Here is a 21,666-nt window from a genome sequence, read left to right on the forward strand (position 1 = left end):
CTATTCTCTAGGGAGGCTTCCTCGTCACTGCCATCATTAAGAAGATGATAATCAACTCTCTCGGAGCGAAGACGGCGCTTCCCAAGAGACATGGATAAGTCATCCATATTAAGAAAGAAGTTGCAACATATTGATATGCTTTGTATCTCTTAGAGCTCAAATCCTCTAGTTGGAGCATGTTGGGTAAACAAAAGTCGCGACTGCTGGGCATTCATTCATTGGCTCGGCTTTTGCCGAATAAGTCTTGGCATTATTTACGAATATTCGCGAATAATACGAATAAAACGTCTCGAAATTTAGTCGAATACGAATAATCGTTCCCAGGGAAAAGTCGAATACGAATAGCCAAAATCCTTATTCGTGTCCAGCCCTACAACTGGCCTCAAGAGACAAATGAATAGGACGAGAAGAGCATAAAAGAGTTATACTATATCAGCCACCGGGGGGATCATCAGTTCATCACACTTTACTAGCACCGAACCCCGTGACGCGTGCATTTACGGTATCCCACCCCGGTTGGTCTCTCCGTCAGGTTTGTTTTCATGCTAGCTTGCGCCATTTTCGACCACAGCCTCACGCCGAGAACTAATGTAGGATCCGGATATCGGAAACTAACTTTGGAGGGGAGAGATTTGGAAAATGCCTCACAGTCGAGGTGATGGCGACGTCGCCAGGTCGAGAGGGATTCTTCCACTCCTTTTGACTTACTCCAACTATTCATATACTATCAAATTATTGCCATAGTGGTTGTTGTACCGCGCTTCCGCCGATTCAATTCACTTGTTGCACGATTAGTTATATTCGAGAGGATGGGCTGGAAAGATTGGACGCCGCCGATTAATTTCGTGACATTACATTGTACCGTGACCATATCAACGTCTGGTCACATCTCGCTAATTGCGTCCGTCGTGAAGATGCGTATATCATTAGCTTCGGTTTTCTAGGCTTGATCATCCTCTATCCCCATGGCAATCTTGATGCTGTCGATGCATATTTCTTTGGCGTCAGCTCCTCGACAGAGTCAGGTTTGAATACGTACGTTGAGTCGTTGACCCCTAGTTCCGTCCCATGCTCTCGCCAACTGACTGACTGATCGGCCAGTGTTGATATCAAGGACCTCCCAACATATCAACAGCTCTTCACCTACTTCGTTCCGATGGTTACAAACTTGGGCTTTATCAACATCATTGTAGTTGCTGTCCGTCTTTACTGGTTTGAGAAGCATATCAAACGCGCTGGTCAGTTCGATAGACTGAACCCTTGGTCCCTGGAAGGGCGAAATTGAATCCCCTTCTAGTACTAGTTGGGTTGGTAGGGTGGAGGGGTATTCAATTTCGTTCCCGGAGGCCGCCTGCTTCTTGTGCTGATGACAGCGTAGCTCCATCCTTGCTCCAGGGGAAATCTTATCGGAGTAGACAGACTGCGGGCAACGAGGACACTCTTGCTCCGCCTGACGTGCAACAAACCCAGAATATTGCCAAAGACGGCATTACGACCGGCACAGATGCACATGCCAGTACTCCTTCGCCTCCACCGCAAGAGAAAGTCGCGGGAAGTGAGAATAGGTACGTCGTCATCCGCAACCACCTGGACTGGTACTGATACTAGTGCAGTGTAGTGGTAGGTGAGAAGCATGCCACAACCGTGGATGCGACGAAGAATCAGTCCACTGGCCGACATATCATTTTCGATCCTGCAACCAATCTGCCCCGGGATGAACAAAAGAGTCTCTATATCCCTCCGCCAAGGGACCGGGACAATGGTCACCCCATCGTGCAGCTTGACGAAGATGTGATGAGCGATGAAGATCCGGATCTGATCAAACCCGACCACTCCGCATCCGAGCAAAGCGGAACGCTCCGCCGACGACTCCAAGACGGCCCGATCATGGCAACCGCGGTTTCCATGGAACGGGCCGCTGGTGTGGCGTCATCCATGTTCGTCCTCGGTGCAGCTCCAAGTCATCGCGAGAGAAAACGACGTCCATCAGAGCGCTCGACCCCTTCGATGAACGATATGCCGTATCTTTCGTCCCAAGCCACTCTGGGACGGAACTCGCAGTTCCACAATCTAACCGTGCAGGACCGAGAGGCGCTTGGAGGGATCGAATATCGGAGCTTGAAGCTGCTGCTGAAGATTGTTCTGGGTAAGCGAACCCTTTCTTTAGATGGAACATGGCGCGACACTGACACTTCCATCAGCATACTTCTTCTGTCTCCACCTGTTCGGAGCCATTTGCCTAGTGGGTTGGGTTCAGAATGCGAGTCGAAAGTATCTGGATTGGTTGCAAGAATGCGGACAAAACAAAAATTGGTGGTAGGCTTACCCTGGTTTCGGCATGCACTGTTCGCACTGATGGAATATGCAGGGCATTCTATTCCGCGCAAACAATGGTTGACAACCTCGGATTCGCACTCACTCCGGACTCGATGGTGACGTTCCAGGATGCAACCTTTCCGCTTCTGGTCATGACGTTCCTAGCCTTCGCTGGAAATACCTGTTATCCAGTCCTGCTCCGCCTTCTCATTTGGACGATGTCGAAGATCGCCCCGAAGGATTCCTCTCTTCGAGATCCGCTGAACTTTCTCCTCAATCACCCACGCCGCTGCTACACTCTCCTGTTCCCTAGCCGACCGACCTGGATCCTCTTCGGTGTTCTCTTTTCTCTCAACTTCGTGGATGTCCTTCTCATTATCGTCCTCGACCTCGGCAATCCGGCCGTCAACAACCTTGCTCTTGGGCCGCGGATTCTTGCGGCTCTCTTCCAATCGGCTTCATCGCGTCATACAGGTACAGCGACTTTCAACCTGGGAGCAGTGAACCCAGCGGTACAGTTCAGTCTGTTGGTGATGATGTACATCTCCATCTTCCCCATCGCGATCAGCATCCGAGCATCGAACACGTACGAGGAAAAGTCGCTCGGGATCTATCCGCGCCGGATGGACGGAGACGAATCCCGGCCGGGCTCCTATGTTCTGACCCACCTGCAGAACCAGCTCACCTTCGACCTATGGTATATTTTTATCGGCGTGTTCTGCATCTGCATCGCGGAGAGCAAGAAGATCATGGACGCGAACAACCCGGCATTCGCCGTCTTCCCCATCTTCTTCGAAGTCGTGTCCGCCTATGGCAATGTTGGTCTCAGTCTCGGCCACCCGGATGTCCTCACCTCTTTGTGTGGGCAGTTCACGCCGTTCGGCAAAGTCGTCGTCTGTCTCATGATGATTCGTGGCCGTCATCGTGGTCTACCATATCAGCTCGACCGCGCCATCATGCTTCCGAACGAGCGGACCATAACGGACAAGCCTCCTGAATCGCTTTTTCAGGATGAGAAGCCGAAGGAAGTACGAGGCTTGGCGAAGCTCAAACACTCTTTGACTCAATGAGATTTATTGGGTCTCATTGAGACCCGCTCTCGCTCATTTGGAACGGTTTTGTAGCCGGCCATGAGATCTAAAGTTTTGCATCATCACGGTTCAGTCGCTTGTTTTGTCGGTATGGATAGCCGCGTCAACTATCATTGGGTTTCTTGACTGCCTGATAATCTGGCGCCTTTAGCCACACAGAGTCCTAAGTTCTTGCCACCCATTCACCAATTACTCGTTAGATACGATAAATAGAGCTCGTTCTGAAATTTTGATGGTTATTTAATAGTCACATGTGTAATACGAGGCCGAGCTTATCAGCGATCCTGAAGGTTCCCAAATGTTCGCCATAGCAAGTTGCCGCACCATTTATTCACACTCAACCCCAGACCCTTCTACGAAATAGAGATAGTTATAATAAAATAAAATAACTAATTAACAAATTTTTGACTACAATGCGAGTCGTTCTTAATATTGAAGCTGCACATCCATACCTTTCCGGACCCTGCGCCGATGCCAACAGTCTTTCCTGACAGGGATGAACATGACGGACGATATTCTGAGGGTAGCAACAAAACGTTCTCAGAATTATATGTGATCCACGCTCCTTCTGAACTTAAACCCCCGACCTCATATTGGGGATGTTGAGAGTCGGTTACTATCATGCTTAGGGCGGAAGCGGACGACGCGCTAATAGCGAGAGTACCGATTTCAGTTTGAAGAGAAGAACTAGTGGCATCGAACGATATGTTATGGGTTGTCATCCTAACCTCGAGTGTCTGGAGGCAGGCGCCGATAGTAGTATCCCAGATCTTGACTGTCCTGTCGTCCGACGCTGACGCGAGCCGGGCCGAGTCGGGCGAGAAGGCTACCAAGTTGACGTGACTGCTATGACCCTCGAGCGTCTGGAGGCAGGCCCCGCTACTGGTATCCCAGATCTTGACTGTACGGTCGTACGACGCCGACGCGAGCCGGGCCGAGTCGTGCGAGAAGGCTACCGAGAAGACGTAGCCGCTGTGGCCCTCGAGCGTCTGGAGACATGCATTCCATTCTGCTGGCATCGATGGTTGTATAGTGATCCATTCCAGCTCTTCATGTCTAAAAAGACCCCTTATCAGGCTGCAGACTGGACTAAACAGGAGCGCAGATGCATATGCCTGAAGAGGACTATTCTCTATCGCTAGGTTGTAAGACATGATAAATCGACGCGCATCTTTAACGAGGTTGAGCAATCCCGATACGTCTGCTCTTGCCTATTTATGTCAGCATATGGTATTCACGACCGCTGGGCTATGGATTACTTGGGATAGAGCCTCGAGTTTTGCCATTGATACTACCCCTTCCGATATACTTCTGCAGAGGCTTAGAGCCTCGAGCCAGTAAAGGTAGCTCTGACGCAGAAACTGGTCGACGGATCCACCATCTTGGAGATCGTCTGTGGCACACGTGCTAGGATCACAGTGAAGAAGGTGATTAACCCAATAGGCACACGAGTATCGTGCTTGGGATAGCGGATCTGGACTGGGTTGTTTGACTTGGTCAATAGGAAATCCGGGAGCACTTAGGCCGAAGATATCGCGTCGTAGTGTCTTCGACATGACCTGTAGCGATCGCGAGAAGATGGTGTGATGTATATATTCTATCCCAGACGGAAAGATCTCGTTGTATGTCTTTTCGACCAAAAAGTCACTCGCTGACTGATGAACGAAGGAAATGGTGCGTTCTCGGAGCGTTAGAAAAGAGCCACAAAGCCCTATGATCTCTGATAGAGCTTCGAATGCGCCGGAGGGTATGTCCACGAGAGACTCCAGCTCGCACAGCGTGAGAGGTCGGTACACGGCCGAAACCACAGCCAATATACGTTTACAGAGTTCAGCATCCTCCGAATCCTCGATCTGCTCCATCATTCGGCTGTAGAGGGCATCGAGTCCCGGTGGAAACGCTATCAACTTCTGCTGAGCCTTCCATCCCGAGGTTTTGGAGAGTTCCTGGCAGACCAAGGCCACCCAAAGAAAAGTGCCGTGTGCATTTTGCAACAAGTAGCGCTGGACAATGCCCCGTGTATTGCTGCTGTATCTGTTTCGCTCCGCTAGCCGATCCACCTTAAACTGGATGTATGACGTGACGGCAGCGGAGACGGAGCTCTCATTAAGCTCAAGAGACAGTCTCACCTTCTGAGTCGCTGCATCGAGATCCTGTTCGATATTCGGCCAGTTTCGGCTAGAGATGATCCATTTAACACGAGAAGATACAGAAGACATCCGCACGATGAAGTCCAACAATTTTGGCAAGCCTTCTATGCATTCGTCTAGTGCATCGAAAATTAAAAAAGGTGTTGTCCAAATTTTGGTCTTGAAGAATGTTAATAAAGATTTCGGACAAAGCAACCCAAGCATTAGAGTCTTCAAAGAGCGTTTTACCAGCTTCATCGTACTTCCTTCGTACATGCAAGATGAGGTATGGTTGTTGGTCGACAAGCAGATAGATCAGACCCCGCATCACGGCCGTGGCGTTGTTGATGCTGGAGTCAGTCGCCTGGCAGAAGAAGTAGGATAGAAGATCCGAGTCGGCTATAGACTTCTTAAGCTCGTTGATAATACCGCAGAGCAGCATCGTCTTGCCCTTTCCGGGATCGCCCTTGATCCATAGCAGCCAATTTTGCTGGCTGTAACGCCATTGTTGGAAGTCACGGTTTTCAAGAATCCAGCGGTATGAACCCTCAAGCAAGCCACCCTTAGACTCTTCGATACGCTTTTTGTCATCGCGGGGATCGGTAAGGCGGAGATCTCGTGTACATTTCTCCAGCTTGTTAATCTCATCCTCGAGGCGTTTGAAAGCACTCGTCATCCCCTCGCCGTACCGAGGGGGGATGTAGACGCCGAAAATGCCTAGTAATGAGTAGGCTTTGTCTTCATCAAGTTTGGTCTGGCGAGAATTTATCCGCGACATTCGCTCATTGACGCTGAACTGAGATAAAGGGTCTCCACGAAGCGATGACTTTGAAACGCCCGTTATCTCGTGGATCTGTTGCTGTAGCGAGCTTTTGTCTCCAAGTCGCTTGCGTTCTCGGGAGAAGAATTCGACCGAAGCTGGAGCAAGGAGCTCCTGAAGCGTCCAGCCCCGAGTGAACCATCTGCTTTCCCGGAAATGCAAGTCCCAAGTGTCCTTTGCGCTCCTATCTCTTTTCCTCTTCTTTGGCGGAACATCGGACAGGTACACGTAGCATCGAGTTGTTTTACGGGTACCAGCGGAACATGGACCCTATTGCGTGTGAGAGTTCGGCGTAGTTCTTCTTATTGATACAACATGTATCAATCCAAAAGTATTGCAAGCCATCCTCTCTAGCCTGTTCTCCACAGAATCGAATCTTCTCATAGCCAGCCTTTTTCTCGCTAGTGCCATTCGTCATATCCTCAAAGGTAACTTCCTCGGTATCCAGTCCCCATGTATGAGATAGTATGGCGTAAGAAGGAATTGGATCGTCGCCGACCAAGTCCTTGGTGAGACTAATATCACCAGTCTCGTTACATTGGAGAAGGCGCATGGTTGGGTGTGGGGATCTACGCTAGCAAATGGTGGAATCGGGATCGGTAGGGCTCAGATGGGCAGGCATCGGCGAGGGTTCCGTCCCTAGCGATGGAGATACCAAATGCAGAGCTAAAGCGAGAACAAATATCGCATCATACAGTACCGAAAGATTCATCTCCCTAAAGGCTGGTGTGGGCGGCTCCCTGGGTGCCTGAAGTCCGGCTGTACAGCCTGACAGCCCAGATCTTGGCGTAGTGAGGCTGGACAGGACTGCTGCAGGTGCAGAGCCCAGCGATTCTTTCTTGCACAGAGGGCAGGCCAGTTTAATGAAAAGTCAACGTACGCCGTACATATGATTACTTAAATTTTCTTTCACTACACAGGAAGTCCTTGAAAGTTTGAATGGCGCAGAATGGAATAATACGTTAATACTATAGTTTTACCCCTAGGAGGGAGGGATTTGGTGACCAGGTCGTGTAGAAACGCGGCCAAAAACGGAATCACCAACCACACTCTCGACATCAACCTCATAAGTATGAGGTTCCTAAATTTCCACCTGTATTAAATATCATTCTCATCCTTCATGTATACCACTGTCCTCCGCTGTAGCACATAGCACCCCAACCTCTCCCAATTGCTCGCTCCATGGCATACCTTCCCACCCCCCACCTCCTCCACCTCCAATCCCACGGCTTCATCCGCGGCCACCTCCTCACCTCCCCCACCACCCACCGCCCTCTCTGCACCTACTACGGCGGCGTTCCCTACGCCTTGCCTCCCACTGGCGAGTTCCGCTGGCAGGTCCCGCGCGCGCTGCCGCCGTGCTATGCGTATGGGACGCGGAATGCGCCGGGGGAGTTTACGGAGGGGTGCGGGGTGTGTCCGCAGGTCGGGGGGGAGGGGGAGCAGGAGCAGGAGGAGGACTGTTTGGGGTGTAATGTGTGGGTGCCAGTGGGGGAGGCGCCGGTGGGTGGTGAGTGATTGCCTACCTACTGCCTACCGATAACGGGGGCATTGGAGATAATAGGGGCTAATGCGTTATTGAAGGATGGCCGGTATTGTTCTATATCCGTATGCGAAATTCTTAAGATGTGTTGCTAGAAGGAAGCTGAATCAAGTAGATGGAGGCTTTCTCCAATTCGGCGACCCCAATTCAGGAGACGTCGTGCCGCTGATATCGGAGACGGAGGTCAAATGTATCATTGTTAAGCCCGGCTACCGGCTGAATGTCTTCGGGTTTCTGTCTCTCGAGCATGCGCGTCCGGAAGGGTCGAATAGCATCGCCAGCAATTTCGGGCTGTGGGATCAGCGGATGGCGCTCATGTGGACGTATAAGAATATCAGTTACTTCGGCGGGGATCCGGCGAACATCACGCTGGCGGGATACTCGGCGGGTAGGACATCTCCGAAAGACGGGATTTTATAAGTTTTCTAACTAGCATCAGGCGCATACTCCGCGTTCCACCAGCTCGCGTACGACCTCTGGCAACCGCAGCAACTTATCCGCCGCTGCATCATGTGGTCCAACGGCCCCGGCATCCAGCCCAGACCCCCTTCCGAAGGCCATACGCAATTCAACGAGCTGCTGACCGCCCTCCAGATCCCCACCACCCTCGACATAGAAACCCAGATCCAGAAACTGCGCGCCGCCTCGCCATCCGCCTTGCTCACCGCCACCCGCGCCATTCAACGCCACCAGTTCCGCCCCGTCACCGACGGCCGCTTCGTTCGCCGCGAGCTGTTCGCTGACATCGACCGCGGTGAGTTCGCGGCGCGCATGCAACGCCGCAACATCGCCCTGATGATTGGTGAGTGCGAGCACGAGCGCCACGTCTACGGGACGTACATCCCCCCGGCGAACTCGTACATTGGGCTCCGCGACCGGCTGGAGGTCGACTTCCCCGGGGTCGCGGACCGGCTGATGGGGTACTATTTCCCCGCGAAGCGGCTCCCCGCGCAGTGGGGGGATTGGCGGGAGGCGTTCGGGGCGGTGTACGCGGACGTGCAGGTGTATTGTCTGCAGCGGGGGTTGGTGGCGCGGATTGCGCGGACGGCGCCGGGGTTGGTGTGGCGGTATCGGGTGGAGTGGCGGGCGGGGTGCGTGGAGTTGCCGGTGGAGTGGGGGGCAACGCATACGACGGATTTGGCGATTTGGTTTTGGGGGGAGGGGCGGTTGACGGGGAGGGAGAAGAGGGTGGTGGAGGAGGGGTTTGTGAGGGGGTTGGCGGCGTTCGTGACGGGGAAGGAGGGGGGGTGGGGAACGCGGACGGAGAGGGAGGTGAGGCGGCTGCGGGCGGATGGGAGGGTGGAGATTTGGTTGGACGAGGAGTGGGATCGCGGAGTGGAGCTTTGGGAACTGCTGAGGAGCGGCGACGTGGGAACGACGGCGAGAGCAAATCTATGATTAGGGTTTGGGTGCTGCCACTGCGAGGAACGTTGCTGGCGAATGCACTATCGAGAGTGCTTGATAATGGAGTGCTGGGTTGACATTAGCTTCGAGCTTCGTCACCGACTGAACACGTCCAAAGGGACTTGCTGCTCTCCTGCAGTTGCTCCCAGGCCGCACGTAATGCAAACGCTCCTCGCGGATGGGTATATCGTGATCTCCACATCTATGCGTCCGAAAGCTCATGAATCCCCCTCCCATCCCAGCCAGGAACTCCATGTAATCGATTCTTCCCATGAGCGCCACTCACTCCTTATGCGCACCACTCGCCACCGAGCCCAGCGATGCTCTCGCCTTCTTCTTCCCCCCTCGTTCCGAATCGCCCGCGTCGCGTTTCCGCTTCGACGACTTCCCGCCCTTCGGCCGATATGGCTCGTCCTCGATGCTCTTCCGCGACCGCTTGGCCGGTGCCTTCTCCTCCAGGACGAACCCGATCTCGTCATCCAGCAGTTCGGGCTTGTAGGTCGAGGGAAGCGCGTGCGTGAGGCTTCCCCGCTTTCTGCCGATGCCGCGCGTCGATTTCTCGGAGCCGTTTTCGTGCGGTTCTTTGGGGTCTTTGGGTTCTTTGGAGGGCTTGTCTTGGAGGAATACTTCGGGTTGGTTGCGTCGCAGCCAGTTGATGACGGACATGGGGTTGCGGAGGGCGAGGTCTTTGTCGGTGAAAGACTTCTTGACGGGGCGACTGGGAGGGGCGTCGGGAGTGGGCGCGTCGGTGGACGGGTCGATTTGGTCGAGGGATGCGAGGAATTCCTCTTCGTGATCGATGTCGAGGATGGCGGACGCGTACTCTCCGGGGGATTCCATGCGCGTCCGGATCTCCGATCGACTCAACCCGAATGTCGTGGGATCGGAATCGATGAGGTTGAGATTGAAGGCTTGTTCGGGGGGGATGAGGTCGCTTTGGTTGACTTCCAGGAGGATCTCTCGGAGTTGGCTTGGACGAGGTCAGCTGTCGATTATCGATGATATCGCGTCGCATTAGGGGACTCACTCATTCTGTTCTTGCAGACGCTTCGCTAGGCTCAAGGCCTTTTGTTCATCGGTATAGAGCTTGTTGCTGTCCTCCATCGCGTTCTCGAATCGGATCTTCAGCTTGCGGTATTTCTTCCTATAGAACCGCATTGATATCAGTTATGCAAAGCGACACCGGAGAGATAGATCCTACCTCCATGATCGTAGTGGTGTCTTCTCCTTGGCTGCGGAATCCAGAGGATGAGCCATCGCGTCGGGGAGATGGAAGGAGGCCATCGGAATTAGGAGGAATCAGGAGGGGGATGAGAGAGGAGAGGAGAACGAAGGAGAGGGGGATGTATATAAGTATCGGTTGATCGGATCAAGATGAAAAGGCGAAGTATTGGATTAATTGTCTTATTATCGGACTGCTGTATTCACTGCTCTCCATTCATCTGCCGCTCGGACCCATGGCGCGTGTTCGTCATGCAAGCAACAAGTGAGAGACTCATGTGAGAGAGAGATTCATAGAGAGGATCCAGAACCGATTTTCCGTTTCCGTCAATCCAATACCTAGACCATCTATCGGCTCTTTCTTCCCTCTACCACTCAACTTCCTTCACTTGACTTCCGTTCTCATCTTCTATTCCTTAATTAATTTCTTCCATCACCCTCGCTCCTGCTCATCGCCCTTATTCTCTTCCCCGAGTGACAGCTATTTTTCGAGGTGCGCGTGGTTCTCTCCCTCCACCTCTTACTCCCTAGGTAATTAGGCGTATTACTATCTTATACACTTACGTGTCTTTGCCCGTTTCGTTCCGTGCCACAGGTGGAGACATGCAACACTAACGGTCTCCAAAGATAAATCCCCTTCTGCCTACCGGAGTTCCTCTCACTGTCGCCTTCTGTTAGAAGTACCTGGGGAAGTTCACGATCGCGTGCCGTTCCTCCTCCGAATGCGCCTCTAAGATACCGACCGTCCATTCCACCCCGAACAGGCTCGCCATGCCTAACACGCTCACCGTGAGCAAGAATGGCAGGCGGAGGAGATCCAGCAGTCTCATGTACACCGAGCCTCCGGAGTCGCTGGAGCAGCTCAGCGACCAAGCTTCCCTCCCCAACCTAAATGCGGAATGGGTCAACGCGAAAGGTCAGTCATGCCGGTGATAGCAAAGTCCTCGTTGCTGATCTGAAATGTCAGGCGCATGGATCATCCACCTCGTCCTCATCTGTTCCCTCAAGATCTTCTTCGACATCATCCCCGGAGTCAGTCAAGAAACCTCATGGACCCTCACCAACATCTCCTACATGTTCGGCTCGTACATCATGTTCCACTGGGTCCGAGGCGTCCCGTTCGACTTCAATGCAGGAGCATACGACAACCTCAACATGTGGGAGCAGATCGACGACGGTGACCAATATACGCCGGCGAAGAAGTTCCTGCTGAGCGTCCCGGTCATCCTCTTCCTGATCAGTACCCATTACACGCATTATGATTTCACATATTTCATGATCAACTTCCTTGCGACGCTTGCGGTTGTCCTACCTAAATTACCATGGGTACGTTCGATTCTTCCTAAGGAACGATGGATGCTAATATCACACAGAGCCATCGGCTACGATTTGGATTGTTCTCGGGTCCTCCTGAAGATAGGTAACGCAATGGAGAGGTGGACATGGAGTTTGGTGTGCTGGCTCATATTGCATTGTTTGGCGTTTTAAAGATACAGTCCATGGGAACGGTCCAGCCGAAGTGATGGAGAGGGATAGGACGTGTCTGACCTCGAAACTCACCATCACACCCTTGACGCTCGGTGTACGGACACTGGGTGGGACGTGGACAGATTGGCAATGGTCTGGCTCCTCGCAACCTACATGGGGGGCACATTGGTTGTCCTTTGTTCTTCTTGGCTCTATTGTAACATGCGAATGGACAATAGTAGCTGAGGGCGAGCCAAATGGACTTGCGCTTTGATAACTGGACACCTGGGTTATTATTGGCGCTCCGATGTGGCATTTACATGTAGCTTTCCACCCTAAACAGTGTGAACTCTTTCTTAATGCAATATATAATGTATGGCGGTGGCTATTCTCTGCGGAATATTGGCAGCAGCACCTCCTCAAACCTCCTTTACGAATATTCAGCCATGCACGTGACAATCCCGTTTCGGCCAATCAGATCTCGCCATTCCTCACCTCCAAACTTTCGATATCCAGAGTCGCGAGAGAGGGAATCCTGATATACTGCCCATCAGCCCATTCGACTTCAAGCCCTTCTTTCCAAGCCTATTAAGAAGTTCACGTCATAGCGATCAATTCAAGATGCCGAAATATAAGTCTCCCCTCCCTTCTCCTCGATCGCTACTAACAACCTGCACTCTTCTGTAGGTGTTCTCCCACGACGGCGACGCGATATTCTAACCCACGCAGGCGACTACTGCGATGTCTACCTCACCCACGACTCCATGAGCGTCCGCAAAGCCCATAACAGCGGTCGCAACCACCTCCGCAACGTCGTCGACTACTACAACCGTGCGTCCCTCCCTCCGCCCTTCACCGCCTTGTCGCGATTGCTAACACCTCCGCGCGCAGAAATCGGCCAGGAGCAAGCCCAAACCGTCATCGACTCCATCACAAACTCCTACGCCGCAGAAGGCCAACAGGCCTCGAATCCCCTCCTCCAAGCCCCCGGCGGCCTCGCCGGTGTCGGTCCCAGCGCAGGAGGTTTCCCACCACCCTTCTCCTTCCCCGGTATGCTCCCCCCCTCTCTCTATGTTTCCTATCTAACGTCACCCAGGTCACCCAGGTATGCCACCCCCTCCCTTCGGAATGCCCCCCGGTCCCGGCGGCTCGCACCCGAACCTCCCGCCGAACCTTCCCTTCCCACCCCCGAACATGCCGCCGGGCGCACTACCCTTCCCGCCGCCGTTCCCGCCCAATAGCGCGGGGTCGCCGGGCGCGGGGATGCCGTTCCCGCCGCCGCCGGGCGGGCTGCCGCCGGGGTTCCCGATGCCGCCGAATATGGGGATGGGAGGGCCGGGGATGCCGCCGGGGTTTCCGCCGGGGATGATGGGAGGGCAGCAGCAGCAGCAGCAGGGGCCGCCGGGGTCATGAGGTGGATGGGGGATTGGGTAAGGATGAATATCACTTGGGGTGGATGCCGCGAGGCGGGGGAATCGTGCCGTCGAGAGGAGAGGGAAGGATGGGTTGTCGAGATGGCGACGTGAGCACGATATGTATCAGGTTGTACCAAACAGGGACCCTGCGCGCGGTGATACGACGGGCAGGCGCAGAAGGATGCCACAATGCGAACCATATGCTGGAGATGCAGTGGAGATGGGCTGAAAGCAAAGGGTCTCAACCCCCTTCATTAACACCAGCAGACCACGAATCTGCAAAGAACCCTAATCTTACGAACCCCCAAATAATACAACCACTTCCAAGCAAACTGACAGAGAAAACCCTACAACCCCCCCTCCCTCAACTTCTCCCTCACCAACACATTCGCCACCGGCGGGCTCGGCCCCTGCTGGACCCCCTGCCGCGCGTAATCCTCCATCGTCAAATTCACCCACAGTACCTCCCCCCGCTGCTCCTCCGACACCGCCGCCTTCACCTGCGCCACCTCCTCGTCGGGGATCCCGCCGCCAAAGATCACCGCCTTGGGGGTACGCAGCGGCTCGTTGGCGGCGGCGCGGGCGGCGTTAGTGCCGAGGGTGGATGCGGGGGAAGGGGGGGTAAGGGTGAGGATGAGGGGGATTTCGTGGAGGGCGGTAGGGAGGTCTAGGATGATGTGGACGACTGCGGGGGATTAGATTTTGGCGGAGTTGATGGTGGGGAAGGGGTAGTTTTGCGGGTGGGTAGGGACATACCGTCGTATTCTGGAAGTAGCAGCTTTTGAATCGCCGTCGCGATCTCTGCCCTTCGTCCATACGTGACGACGGGGATTGACTCCATCTTCGGTGCTCCGGTCCGGATAAATCGTCGAGTTAGGGGCTGATGATATCGGATCGTGAAACTGCGGGCGGAAAGGTAGCCGGTTTGACGGAGGATGTTCATGAAAATCACTAGACGATGATAATTGAATAGTCAACTGTTGGCCAATTCAAGTAGACAATCAGTAGTAATGTCAATTATATATATACTAATTCGGTGTTAGCGTCCTTAAATACGAGCCTCGCGGTGAGGGGTTTGGGGCCGATTTCTAATTCGGACCTAGATTCGAACAAGAGCTGATGACGGGTTCTGGATTCTAGAGCTTTGTAAACGAACTGGAGCTCATCCCGGCATTCGAAACCAATACTGAGCTCTGAGAAGCATGTCTCAGTCTCGGCCTCGGTCTCGGTCTTGCGGACGAAGCGAATTAATTTGGGGAAGGTAAATTCGCCTTTGAAGCTTCGACTGGGAGACGACGTCATTCATGGATTTCCATCGCATGTTCAAAAAGGTAGTATATAAATGTACTGTACTAGGGTAGGTACAGGTATTCTTCACTCTAGAGGAGGGTATATACAAGCCGTCTCCTCTCATCCCTCCCCCCAACTGAACCACATCCCTGAAGATGGTTAAGCTCATGGATCTTCAAGACATCGAGCGGAAAGCCGCTATGTATGTGTAAAAGTCTTCGCTCAAGAGAATCAAAAAGTCGTGCGTATCATAACGTCGTGATGGCCACCCATCTATCTCCATGTTTACATCCCCGCTCACCTCTTCCCCCAACCCCACCCCCACGATCCCGACGCATACCCCGTTCCACTACCACTCCCACTCCCAGCACTCCCCTCCTTCCGCTCCTCCGGCGGCGTAAACGTTCCCACGCTCACCGCCCCCCTCACATGCCCATCCCTTCCCACCCCCACAGACCCCACGTCCGCCGTCATCGCCTTCCGCAGCGCGTTGAATTTCTGCCGCATCTCGTCCACCTCCGCCTGCGCCGCCGCCTCCGACGCCTTGCGGTTCGCGAGCTCGCTGACCGCGTAGGATTCGGCGGCGCGCGTATTCTCGAGTTCGGTTTTGAGGCGGTTGAGCTCGGTGAGGAGGGCTTCGGGGTTGAGGAGGGAGGAGGTGCGGGGGGGACGGGCGTCGTTGGGGGTGGTGGATGTAGGGCTGGAGGGGACGGGGACGGGGTCAGTAGGGGAGGACGGGGTGGCGAGTGATGCGGTGCTGGATCGACCGAGTTGGAATGGGCGGAGACCGGATTTAGGGCCGGTGGTGGTTTGGCGCTTCATGGCTGCGGTCTCCTTGATGCTGGAGTTGGAGGCGCGCCGGGCGTCGGAAATCAGGCGCTCGCGGTCCGCTTTGAGTTCTCGGACCGTGGCTTGGAGTTTCTCGTTTTGCGCGCTGCTGTTCTTGTATAGGTCGCGGCAGCGGTTGAGGTCATCCTTGAGGCTGGACGCTTCGGTGGTTCGGGTGGAGAGTTCGGCCATGGCGCCTCGGAACTCGTGTTCCACAGCTTCGATCCGCTCCGTTGCGGTGGCCAATTGAACGGTGAGATCCTGGGAACGAACCATTTCGTTGGAGAGGGCATCGCGGGTGCGGGAAAGGCTTGTCGTAAGTTCCTCCTTGGTTTCATGCATGGAGACGCGGTGGGATGACTCGGTTGCCGCAATGCGTGCTGCGGCAGCCTCGATCAGAGAAAGAAGATGCGGTGTCAACGGAGACGCAAGCTGAGTTGGTGGTGGTGCTAGTCGTTTCGGAGGACTCGGTGCGGTGGTCAAAGATTGAAGTGACGGGATTGATAGAAGGGATGATATTGCGCTGGATGATTTCGAGCGTGCATGGGAAGGGGCTGCGGACGTCGGAGGGGCAATGTCGTTGAAGCCGTCCACAATATCCTTCATCACTCGGCGATCCTCCTCCCGCTCTTCTCGCTCCCGTTGTAGTTCCAACGCAAGGGAAGAATGAGAGACCTGCATTTCCCCCAGCGCTTTGAGAAGATCCTCAATCTGCGTATGATAGGCTTTGTCTTTCTCGGTAGCGGCCATCTTGCCGGCAGACTCTTTTGATTTCGTCTGCTTCAAGGTTTCCCCGCTAGACTCTATATCCGAAAGCCGTTCAGATTGTTCAGTGATAGCGGTGCTCGCAAGACTCGTGACGCTGTCAGAATTGGAAGAGGTCGCCTCGAATGAATTCAAAGTCGAGGCCAAGCTCTGTTTCGAAGGTGTCCTTTGCAAGTAGCTGCTGGGCCGCGATGGCGCGGTCAGCCCGGGAGAGAGGGAAGAGGATTTATTAGAAGACCATAACCGGCCTAGGAATCGGGTAGCTGATGCCTGAGCTTCGGGGACATATCCTGCTGATGTACTACGCTTCTGCGCTTCGGTAAACGAGGACTCCAAGGCGGTTAATGACTCTCGAGTCACGGCGCTGGAGAAGCCGACAAAATCCGCAACTAGCTCATCCGCAGATTGAGCATTGAGGCCGTATGAATCCCACAGTTGACGGGAAAGGAGGAGGTGCATGACATCTTCAAACTCTGAAGAGCCTAGAATCTTTGCTTCGTTCCGTTGCATGATTGCTAGGGCAACCCGCATGATGGTTTCACTAGCACCTTCGGCAAAGATGACGTCGTATATCCGGAAGAGTAACGGAAGCGGGCAGGTGACGGCGAAAAATGACAGGAACCATTGTGACAGATACGATCCTTCAACCTGCAGTTTGTGGAGATGTGCAGCGAGCTTCGGAAGATGCTGCTCGAGCAAGCACTGGAACTGATAGATCCGCAGATGCAGACCAGAAAGATCGGGAAGAAAGCAAGCACGCAGGTCATAGTCTTCCATGAGCCTAACAGGGATCAGCATGAGGATAGAAGCTCAAGACAAAGGATACATACCGGACCAAGACACAGAACGCATCTCTCTCTCCCATCTGCATCAACAGAGGGCCAACAAGGAACCCCAAACCTTGACAATACCCAATCTTCTCATCATAGAGACTGAAGCACTTCAAGACGCGACCCAGCATTCTCTGGCCTTCGCCATTCGCCTCGCGGAACATCTCCACCCCAGGAAAGCTTCGCCCGATGTCTTTCCCAATCATGTTCTCATAGGGGCTGGATTCGCCGCATAGACGATCGAAGGCATCCTCCAACACCTTGTCCGCGGCCCCCGCCATGCTGACCCATACAACGCCTCGGAGGGGAGCGGGGATACCGCTTCGGACTTTGTTGGCTGTGAGGGTTGGCAGACGCTGTGCGGTGTTCGGGTAATCTTGGACTAGGGCGGCCCAGAATTCGAGTTCGGTCATTTGCGGTGTGGGAAGCTGGGAGAGTCGGATGGAGGCCGGCCGATTGTTGAGGACCAACTTTTTGAGTTGTTGCACCGACGCAGGTCGGGAATTTTTGCGTAACCGATCTTTCGTCCGCACGGTAGCTTTTGGATCATTTGCGAGGGAGTTATTCTCCTGCTCCAATCGAGCGAGCAGCATAGCGACGTGCTGCAGTACCGTTAGCGATATGGACTCAACTGCTCTCCAACCTGCACGTACATCATCAGAACCTTCATCTTGCGCCTCCTTCTCTTCCGACTTATCCAGAGCATCCCAGTCCACAGGATTGCTAGACTTGGAGCTGTTCGTGCTACTACGCGAGCGTATTGACACCTCTATTGACTCAACCGACCCATCCAAAGTGTCGACTGGAGAAGGGTGGGCCTCCTCTCCCCCTTCCTCTTTGGAATCCAGCTCTTGTTGTAGATTGTTCATTAGGTCTAGCGAGCTCGGACGGGACGCTGGGGAGTCGGGAGGTGGGGAAGTGATGGTATCGGGCGACCCAGGAACCGACAAGATGATCGGAGGAGGGTCGTCGAGCGTTTCGCGGGTCGAACTGGCCTCCGACAGGCTGACGGTCACCATTGAATCGGTCGGTAATGGTTTACTATCCGGTCGGGGTCTCGGAGCGTTGCTATGTGCTTCATTTTCCTCCATCTTGCCCGGTCCCGACGGGGACGTGTTTATATACTATGCTCGCTTATATGGCGCGAGTTAGATGCAAATGAGGGTTCTGCATGCGTGTGTAGAGACCACTGCCAATGTCAATGATGGACAGCTTCCAGGACAGGATGTATATAAGGAGGGATAATAAAGGAAGGACCAGTATGTCGGATGCCTAGGAAGACGTAGAGCACTGATTATGGTAATGACTGATATCGCACAGCGACAAACGCGAGGAGGGAGAACGAGCAGCACGCGGTCCTGACGTCCTAAACATCAACAAGAGGGGTGGGATGGTTTCAAAAGGATTGTGATCTGCCTAGAGACTGAGGACGCGTATGAAGTTGACGCAGGATGTCTCTCTCTCGGGAAGGCAGCACCCAAAAGGAGCTTAATGACAGGCAGACAATCGAATTGAGCAAATCAATCGAGTTGCCTTGGGGTAAAAACTTCAAAGAATGGCGAAGGCGAGATCGATTACCGATCACCAAAGGATAAGACACGACGAAACCCCCGGTATGGATTGTGAAGACACCAAGACATGAAGAAAGAGGAGAAAGCGCTGAAGATTGCGGTATATCGAAGATGACCAGGGCGAACGACTGGGGATCCTCGTTTCAATGCCCTAAGGATGGCCCGGTTCAGGAGAAGGTGAAGCTTGGGGGTTTGGAGCGGACGCTATCACTCTTTTGGTGTCTCGGATCTCTTTGGGTCTGTTCTGGAGGTAAGACGACCGCCACTCACCCAATCAGCCTGGACCCTCAAATGAAGCGAAGGATCGACGGGGCATTTCGGTTGCATGTTCATTGGGTCTGATTGGATGATTGGTGAAGAAGAGACTCCTTCAATAATCAATATTATGGACAATTCAATATCGGACAGACAACGGAAACGACAGCCGAGAGGGTGAGAATACAAACGCAGTACCGTGATGATGCGATGAACTACCCGGTGACTAATACAAAGATAGTAGCACTTGTGGGACCAGTACGGCTGATCTCGTTGCACCGCATGCTTTAATGAGATGCTGATGTTTGAAGGCGATCCATTGTGAGGCTATTTCAACGTCGGCAATGGCGTTTAGGACTTTGGGATTCTCCCAGAGCCGATTCATGGTTAGGAAACGCCGTCTGCGTTGACCCGGCTTAGATAAATCAGATGAGCCTCAGATCGAGTCATGACTGAAAGTGATGCATCAATGCAGCATTGGTTCATCCAAATTCTTTGTCTATCATATAAGACTCCAACTCGATCTGAGTCGACTTTGAAATCGGAATCATCCAACTCTAAACGAGCAAACATGATATAGCCTGATGTGTTGACCCTTAGACAATGACCCGACGCCTCGCTATGATGCACATATGGCGGTGAATTCCATTACCCCCCAACCTCATTGCCCCGACCCCAAAAGATCCAACATCCCCTTCGTCGCCCATGCCTGCTGCGCCAACTCCACGTTCTTCCGGACCCCCTCGTACAGTGCCATCAACATCGCGTCGATCTCCTCGCTCTGCCCCATGTGCTGCGCGTATTCGTCCAGCATGACCAGCGCGATGTCCGTGGTCAGCTTCACGTGTCGGGGGTCGTTGATCGCTCGGTTCAACCAGCGTAGTATAGGCTGTAACGTCACTTCGTCCCGGTTGGCGAGCGCGCTGCGGAGTGCCGATCGGTGGCGGAGAGCGGTGAAGAGGGTGAGGGAGTCGGTTTTGGATGGGTTCTAGATCGAAGGTCAGGAACAATACGGGGGTGAATAGGACGTGAACATACCTTGGGTTCTAGCACCACGTCAAGCGCCTTTGCGAACTCGCCACTCCGCAGAAATCCCTCCCACTCCGGCAACTTCTTCTGCTTCGACCGCACGTTGCCCTCGATGACCAGATCCGCATCCTCGCCCTTATAATCCTTCCCGCGTATCCTCGCCTCCCACCCGCGCGTCCGCGCCTGCTTCTGCTTCTTGCGGTCGTACTCCTCGATCGTACCGGCCGCCAACGCCTCCATTTCCCGCTTCTTCTCCTTCTCGCGCGCCTTTTCTTTGCCCGCGGTACGCGTGCGGATGGACAGCAGCCCGGACTGGAGCCCGACCGCCAGATGATGGTCTTCGCCATTGCTGGCCGGCACCACGCCGACAGACAGCACCGGGGCCGGGTATTTGAACCCGGCAACGACATTCCACTGTGTCGACTCGAACACTTTGACGTGTCCGTCCAATGCACCGCTTAGGATCCGTGTGCCTCGACTCGCTGACCCTAAGCTCACTACCGTTCGTTGATGGTTCTTCAGGAGCGTGACCGGCTTGGCCGCGACAAGGTCGAGCACTGCAATTTTGCTTCCGGCAGCCGCAACCACTTGCGTCGACCCGGGCAGTGGCATGACTGACTCGACAGGATCCGACATCTTAAACGCCATAACCGCCCCACGATTCCCTGCGCCTCCTCCTACTCTCTGATCCCACACTCTCACCACCGAGTCATAACCCCCCGTGACCCACGTATTCTGACTCTCCGTCCCCGGTGTGCCCCCTTCATCCGCCCTTAACCACTCCGCCGCCCGCACATACTCACCCCCCTGCGTCCCCCACGTCCCCACACTACTCTCCTCGCTCAGATCCCAGATCCTCACCGTCCCATCATCGCCGGCGCTCAGCAATGTCGTCGCGCTGCGCGGATGCCATCGCGCCACGCGCACCGCCTGCTTGTGTTCCTTCCACGTACGCAGGATCGCGCGCGATGTGGTGTCGAAGACCTGCAGGAGGGCGCTGGAGGTGCCGGCGACGACGAGGCGGGAGTCGGTCGGGCGGACGTGCGCGCTGTGGAAGGAGGCACCGGGGGCGACGCGCGCGATGGTGCGGGAGGGTTGGTGGGGGGTAGCGAAGAGGTGAATGCGGGGCGCGGTGGTGACGGCGAAGAGGGGGTTGGCGGTGCGGGAGGCGGAGGGGAGGACGGGGCTCCAGTGGGGGACGGTGATGCTGGTGACGGGGGCGGAGGAGGCAGAGGGGACGGAGATGGGGTTGCGGAAGGAGGACCAGTAGCGTTGGTCGGGGGTGAGGGGTTCGGGGCCGGCGGGGGCAGTGATGGGTTGGAGGGGGAGGACTTCGGCGGCCATGGCGAATGGATGGACTGTATCGGAAGTCTTGAATGAAGAAAGGTTGGACTAGTAGCCTGTAGGATGTTAGATTCGCGATATGTCACAAGTAGAGGGGAGTACTCACTCATTCTGAGTCGAATTTGAACGGGAAACAGTTAGGAAACACCGCAGAAACCCCTTGAAGAGTAACTCTGGCCTTAATTCGAGCGACAAGCACAGTTTTGGATTCGTCTCGTCAAACTTAGTCAATTCTAGTGAAACGGAATAGATCTTCGTCTTCAATTTCTTGAAAAATTTCGAGACGTCGAAGATCCCTGTCAGTATTATCCCCTCGGTCACGTGATCAGGTGAGAGCTTGACGCGAAA

The 21,666-nt window shown here is 54.3% G+C and overlaps 9 protein-coding genes across 9 annotated transcripts; 4 read left to right on the forward strand and 5 right to left on the reverse strand.

The window, feature by feature from the left end:
• The first annotated feature begins 2,203 nt into the window (after positions 1-2,203).
• On the forward strand, positions 2,204-3,745 carry P152DRAFT_458686 (cation transporter). The gene is made up of 2 exons (XM_033679520.1): positions 2,204-2,316; positions 2,369-3,745. Exon 2 carries the CDS (start codon positions 2,391-2,393, stop codon positions 3,384-3,386), a length of 996 nt encoding a protein of 331 aa, XP_033533940.1. The 5' UTR covers positions 2,204-2,316; positions 2,369-2,390; the 3' UTR covers positions 3,387-3,745.
• P152DRAFT_507620 (uncharacterized protein) lies at positions 3,683-6,913 on the reverse strand (the record flags this gene model as incomplete). The annotated part of the gene is made up of 6 exons (XM_033682545.1): positions 6,605-6,913; positions 5,966-6,498; positions 5,754-5,935; positions 4,667-5,716; positions 4,136-4,618; positions 3,683-3,760 (listed from the first exon to the last, which is right to left on the reverse strand). The coding sequence occupies exons 1-6, from the start codon at positions 6,907-6,909 to the stop codon at positions 3,683-3,685; spliced, it is 2,631 nt and encodes an 876-aa protein (XP_033533941.1). The 5' UTR covers positions 6,910-6,913.
• A 625-nt stretch (positions 6,914-7,538) lies between these two features.
• Positions 7,539-9,297, forward strand: P152DRAFT_436472 (putative carboxylesterase; the record flags this gene model as incomplete). Its single annotated transcript, XM_033677559.1, has 4 exons — positions 7,539-7,866; positions 7,941-7,964; positions 8,015-8,287; positions 8,339-9,297. The coding sequence occupies 4 exons, from the start codon at positions 7,539-7,541 to the stop codon at positions 9,295-9,297; spliced, it is 1,584 nt and encodes a 527-aa protein (XP_033533942.1).
• Positions 9,298-9,585: 288 nt separating this feature from the next.
• Positions 9,586-10,560, reverse strand: P152DRAFT_474016 (uncharacterized protein; the record flags this gene model as incomplete). Its single annotated transcript, XM_033681289.1, has 3 exons — positions 9,586-10,273; positions 10,331-10,447; positions 10,505-10,560. The coding sequence occupies 3 exons, from the start codon at positions 10,558-10,560 to the stop codon at positions 9,586-9,588; spliced, it is 861 nt and encodes a 286-aa protein (XP_033533943.1).
• A 302-nt stretch (positions 10,561-10,862) lies between these two features.
• P152DRAFT_458691 (putative unfolded protein response protein Orm1) lies at positions 10,863-12,420 on the forward strand. The gene is made up of 4 exons (XM_033679521.1): positions 10,863-11,055; positions 11,152-11,440; positions 11,492-11,850; positions 11,898-12,420. The coding sequence occupies exons 2-4, from the start codon at positions 11,296-11,298 to the stop codon at positions 11,946-11,948; spliced, it is 555 nt and encodes a 184-aa protein (XP_033533944.1). The 5' UTR covers positions 10,863-11,055; positions 11,152-11,295; the 3' UTR covers positions 11,949-12,420.
• A 302-nt stretch (positions 12,421-12,722) lies between these two features.
• On the forward strand, positions 12,723-13,232 carry P152DRAFT_397605 (uncharacterized protein; the record flags this gene model as incomplete). The annotated part of the gene is made up of 2 exons (XM_033676417.1): positions 12,723-12,822; positions 12,883-13,232. Coding segments are annotated over 2 exons (450 nt in total), but the record flags the coding sequence as incomplete, so codon positions are not given.
• Positions 13,233-13,753: 521 nt separating this feature from the next.
• P152DRAFT_482343 (uncharacterized protein) lies at positions 13,754-14,390 on the reverse strand (the record flags this gene model as incomplete). The annotated part of the gene is made up of 2 exons (XM_033681881.1): positions 14,163-14,390; positions 13,754-14,091 (listed from the first exon to the last, which is right to left on the reverse strand). Exons 1-2 carry the CDS (start codon positions 14,347-14,349, stop codon positions 13,754-13,756), a joined length of 525 nt encoding a protein of 174 aa, XP_033533946.1. The 5' UTR covers positions 14,350-14,390.
• A 603-nt stretch (positions 14,391-14,993) lies between these two features.
• P152DRAFT_474019 (uncharacterized protein) lies at positions 14,994-18,210 on the reverse strand (the record flags this gene model as incomplete). Its single annotated transcript, XM_033681290.1, has 3 exons — positions 14,994-17,070; positions 17,120-17,721; positions 17,773-18,210. The coding sequence occupies 3 exons, from the start codon at positions 18,208-18,210 to the stop codon at positions 14,994-14,996; spliced, it is 3,117 nt and encodes a 1,038-aa protein (XP_033533947.1).
• A 1,037-nt stretch (positions 18,211-19,247) lies between these two features.
• On the reverse strand, positions 19,248-21,575 carry P152DRAFT_458694 (WD40 repeat-like protein). Its single transcript, XM_033679522.1, has 3 exons — positions 21,425-21,575; positions 19,984-21,374; positions 19,248-19,933 (listed from the first exon to the last, which is right to left on the reverse strand). The coding sequence occupies exons 2-3, from the start codon at positions 21,316-21,318 to the stop codon at positions 19,607-19,609; spliced, it is 1,662 nt and encodes a 553-aa protein (XP_033533948.1). The 5' UTR covers positions 21,319-21,374; positions 21,425-21,575; the 3' UTR covers positions 19,248-19,606.
• Between the last annotated feature and the right edge of the window lie 91 nt (positions 21,576-21,666).

Source organism: Eremomyces bilateralis (assembly GCF_010015585.1).
Source record: "Eremomyces bilateralis CBS 781.70 unplaced genomic scaffold P152scaffold_10, whole genome shotgun sequence".
NCBI classification, from domain to species: domain Eukaryota; kingdom Fungi; phylum Ascomycota; class Dothideomycetes; order Eremomycetales; family Eremomycetaceae; genus Eremomyces; species Eremomyces bilateralis.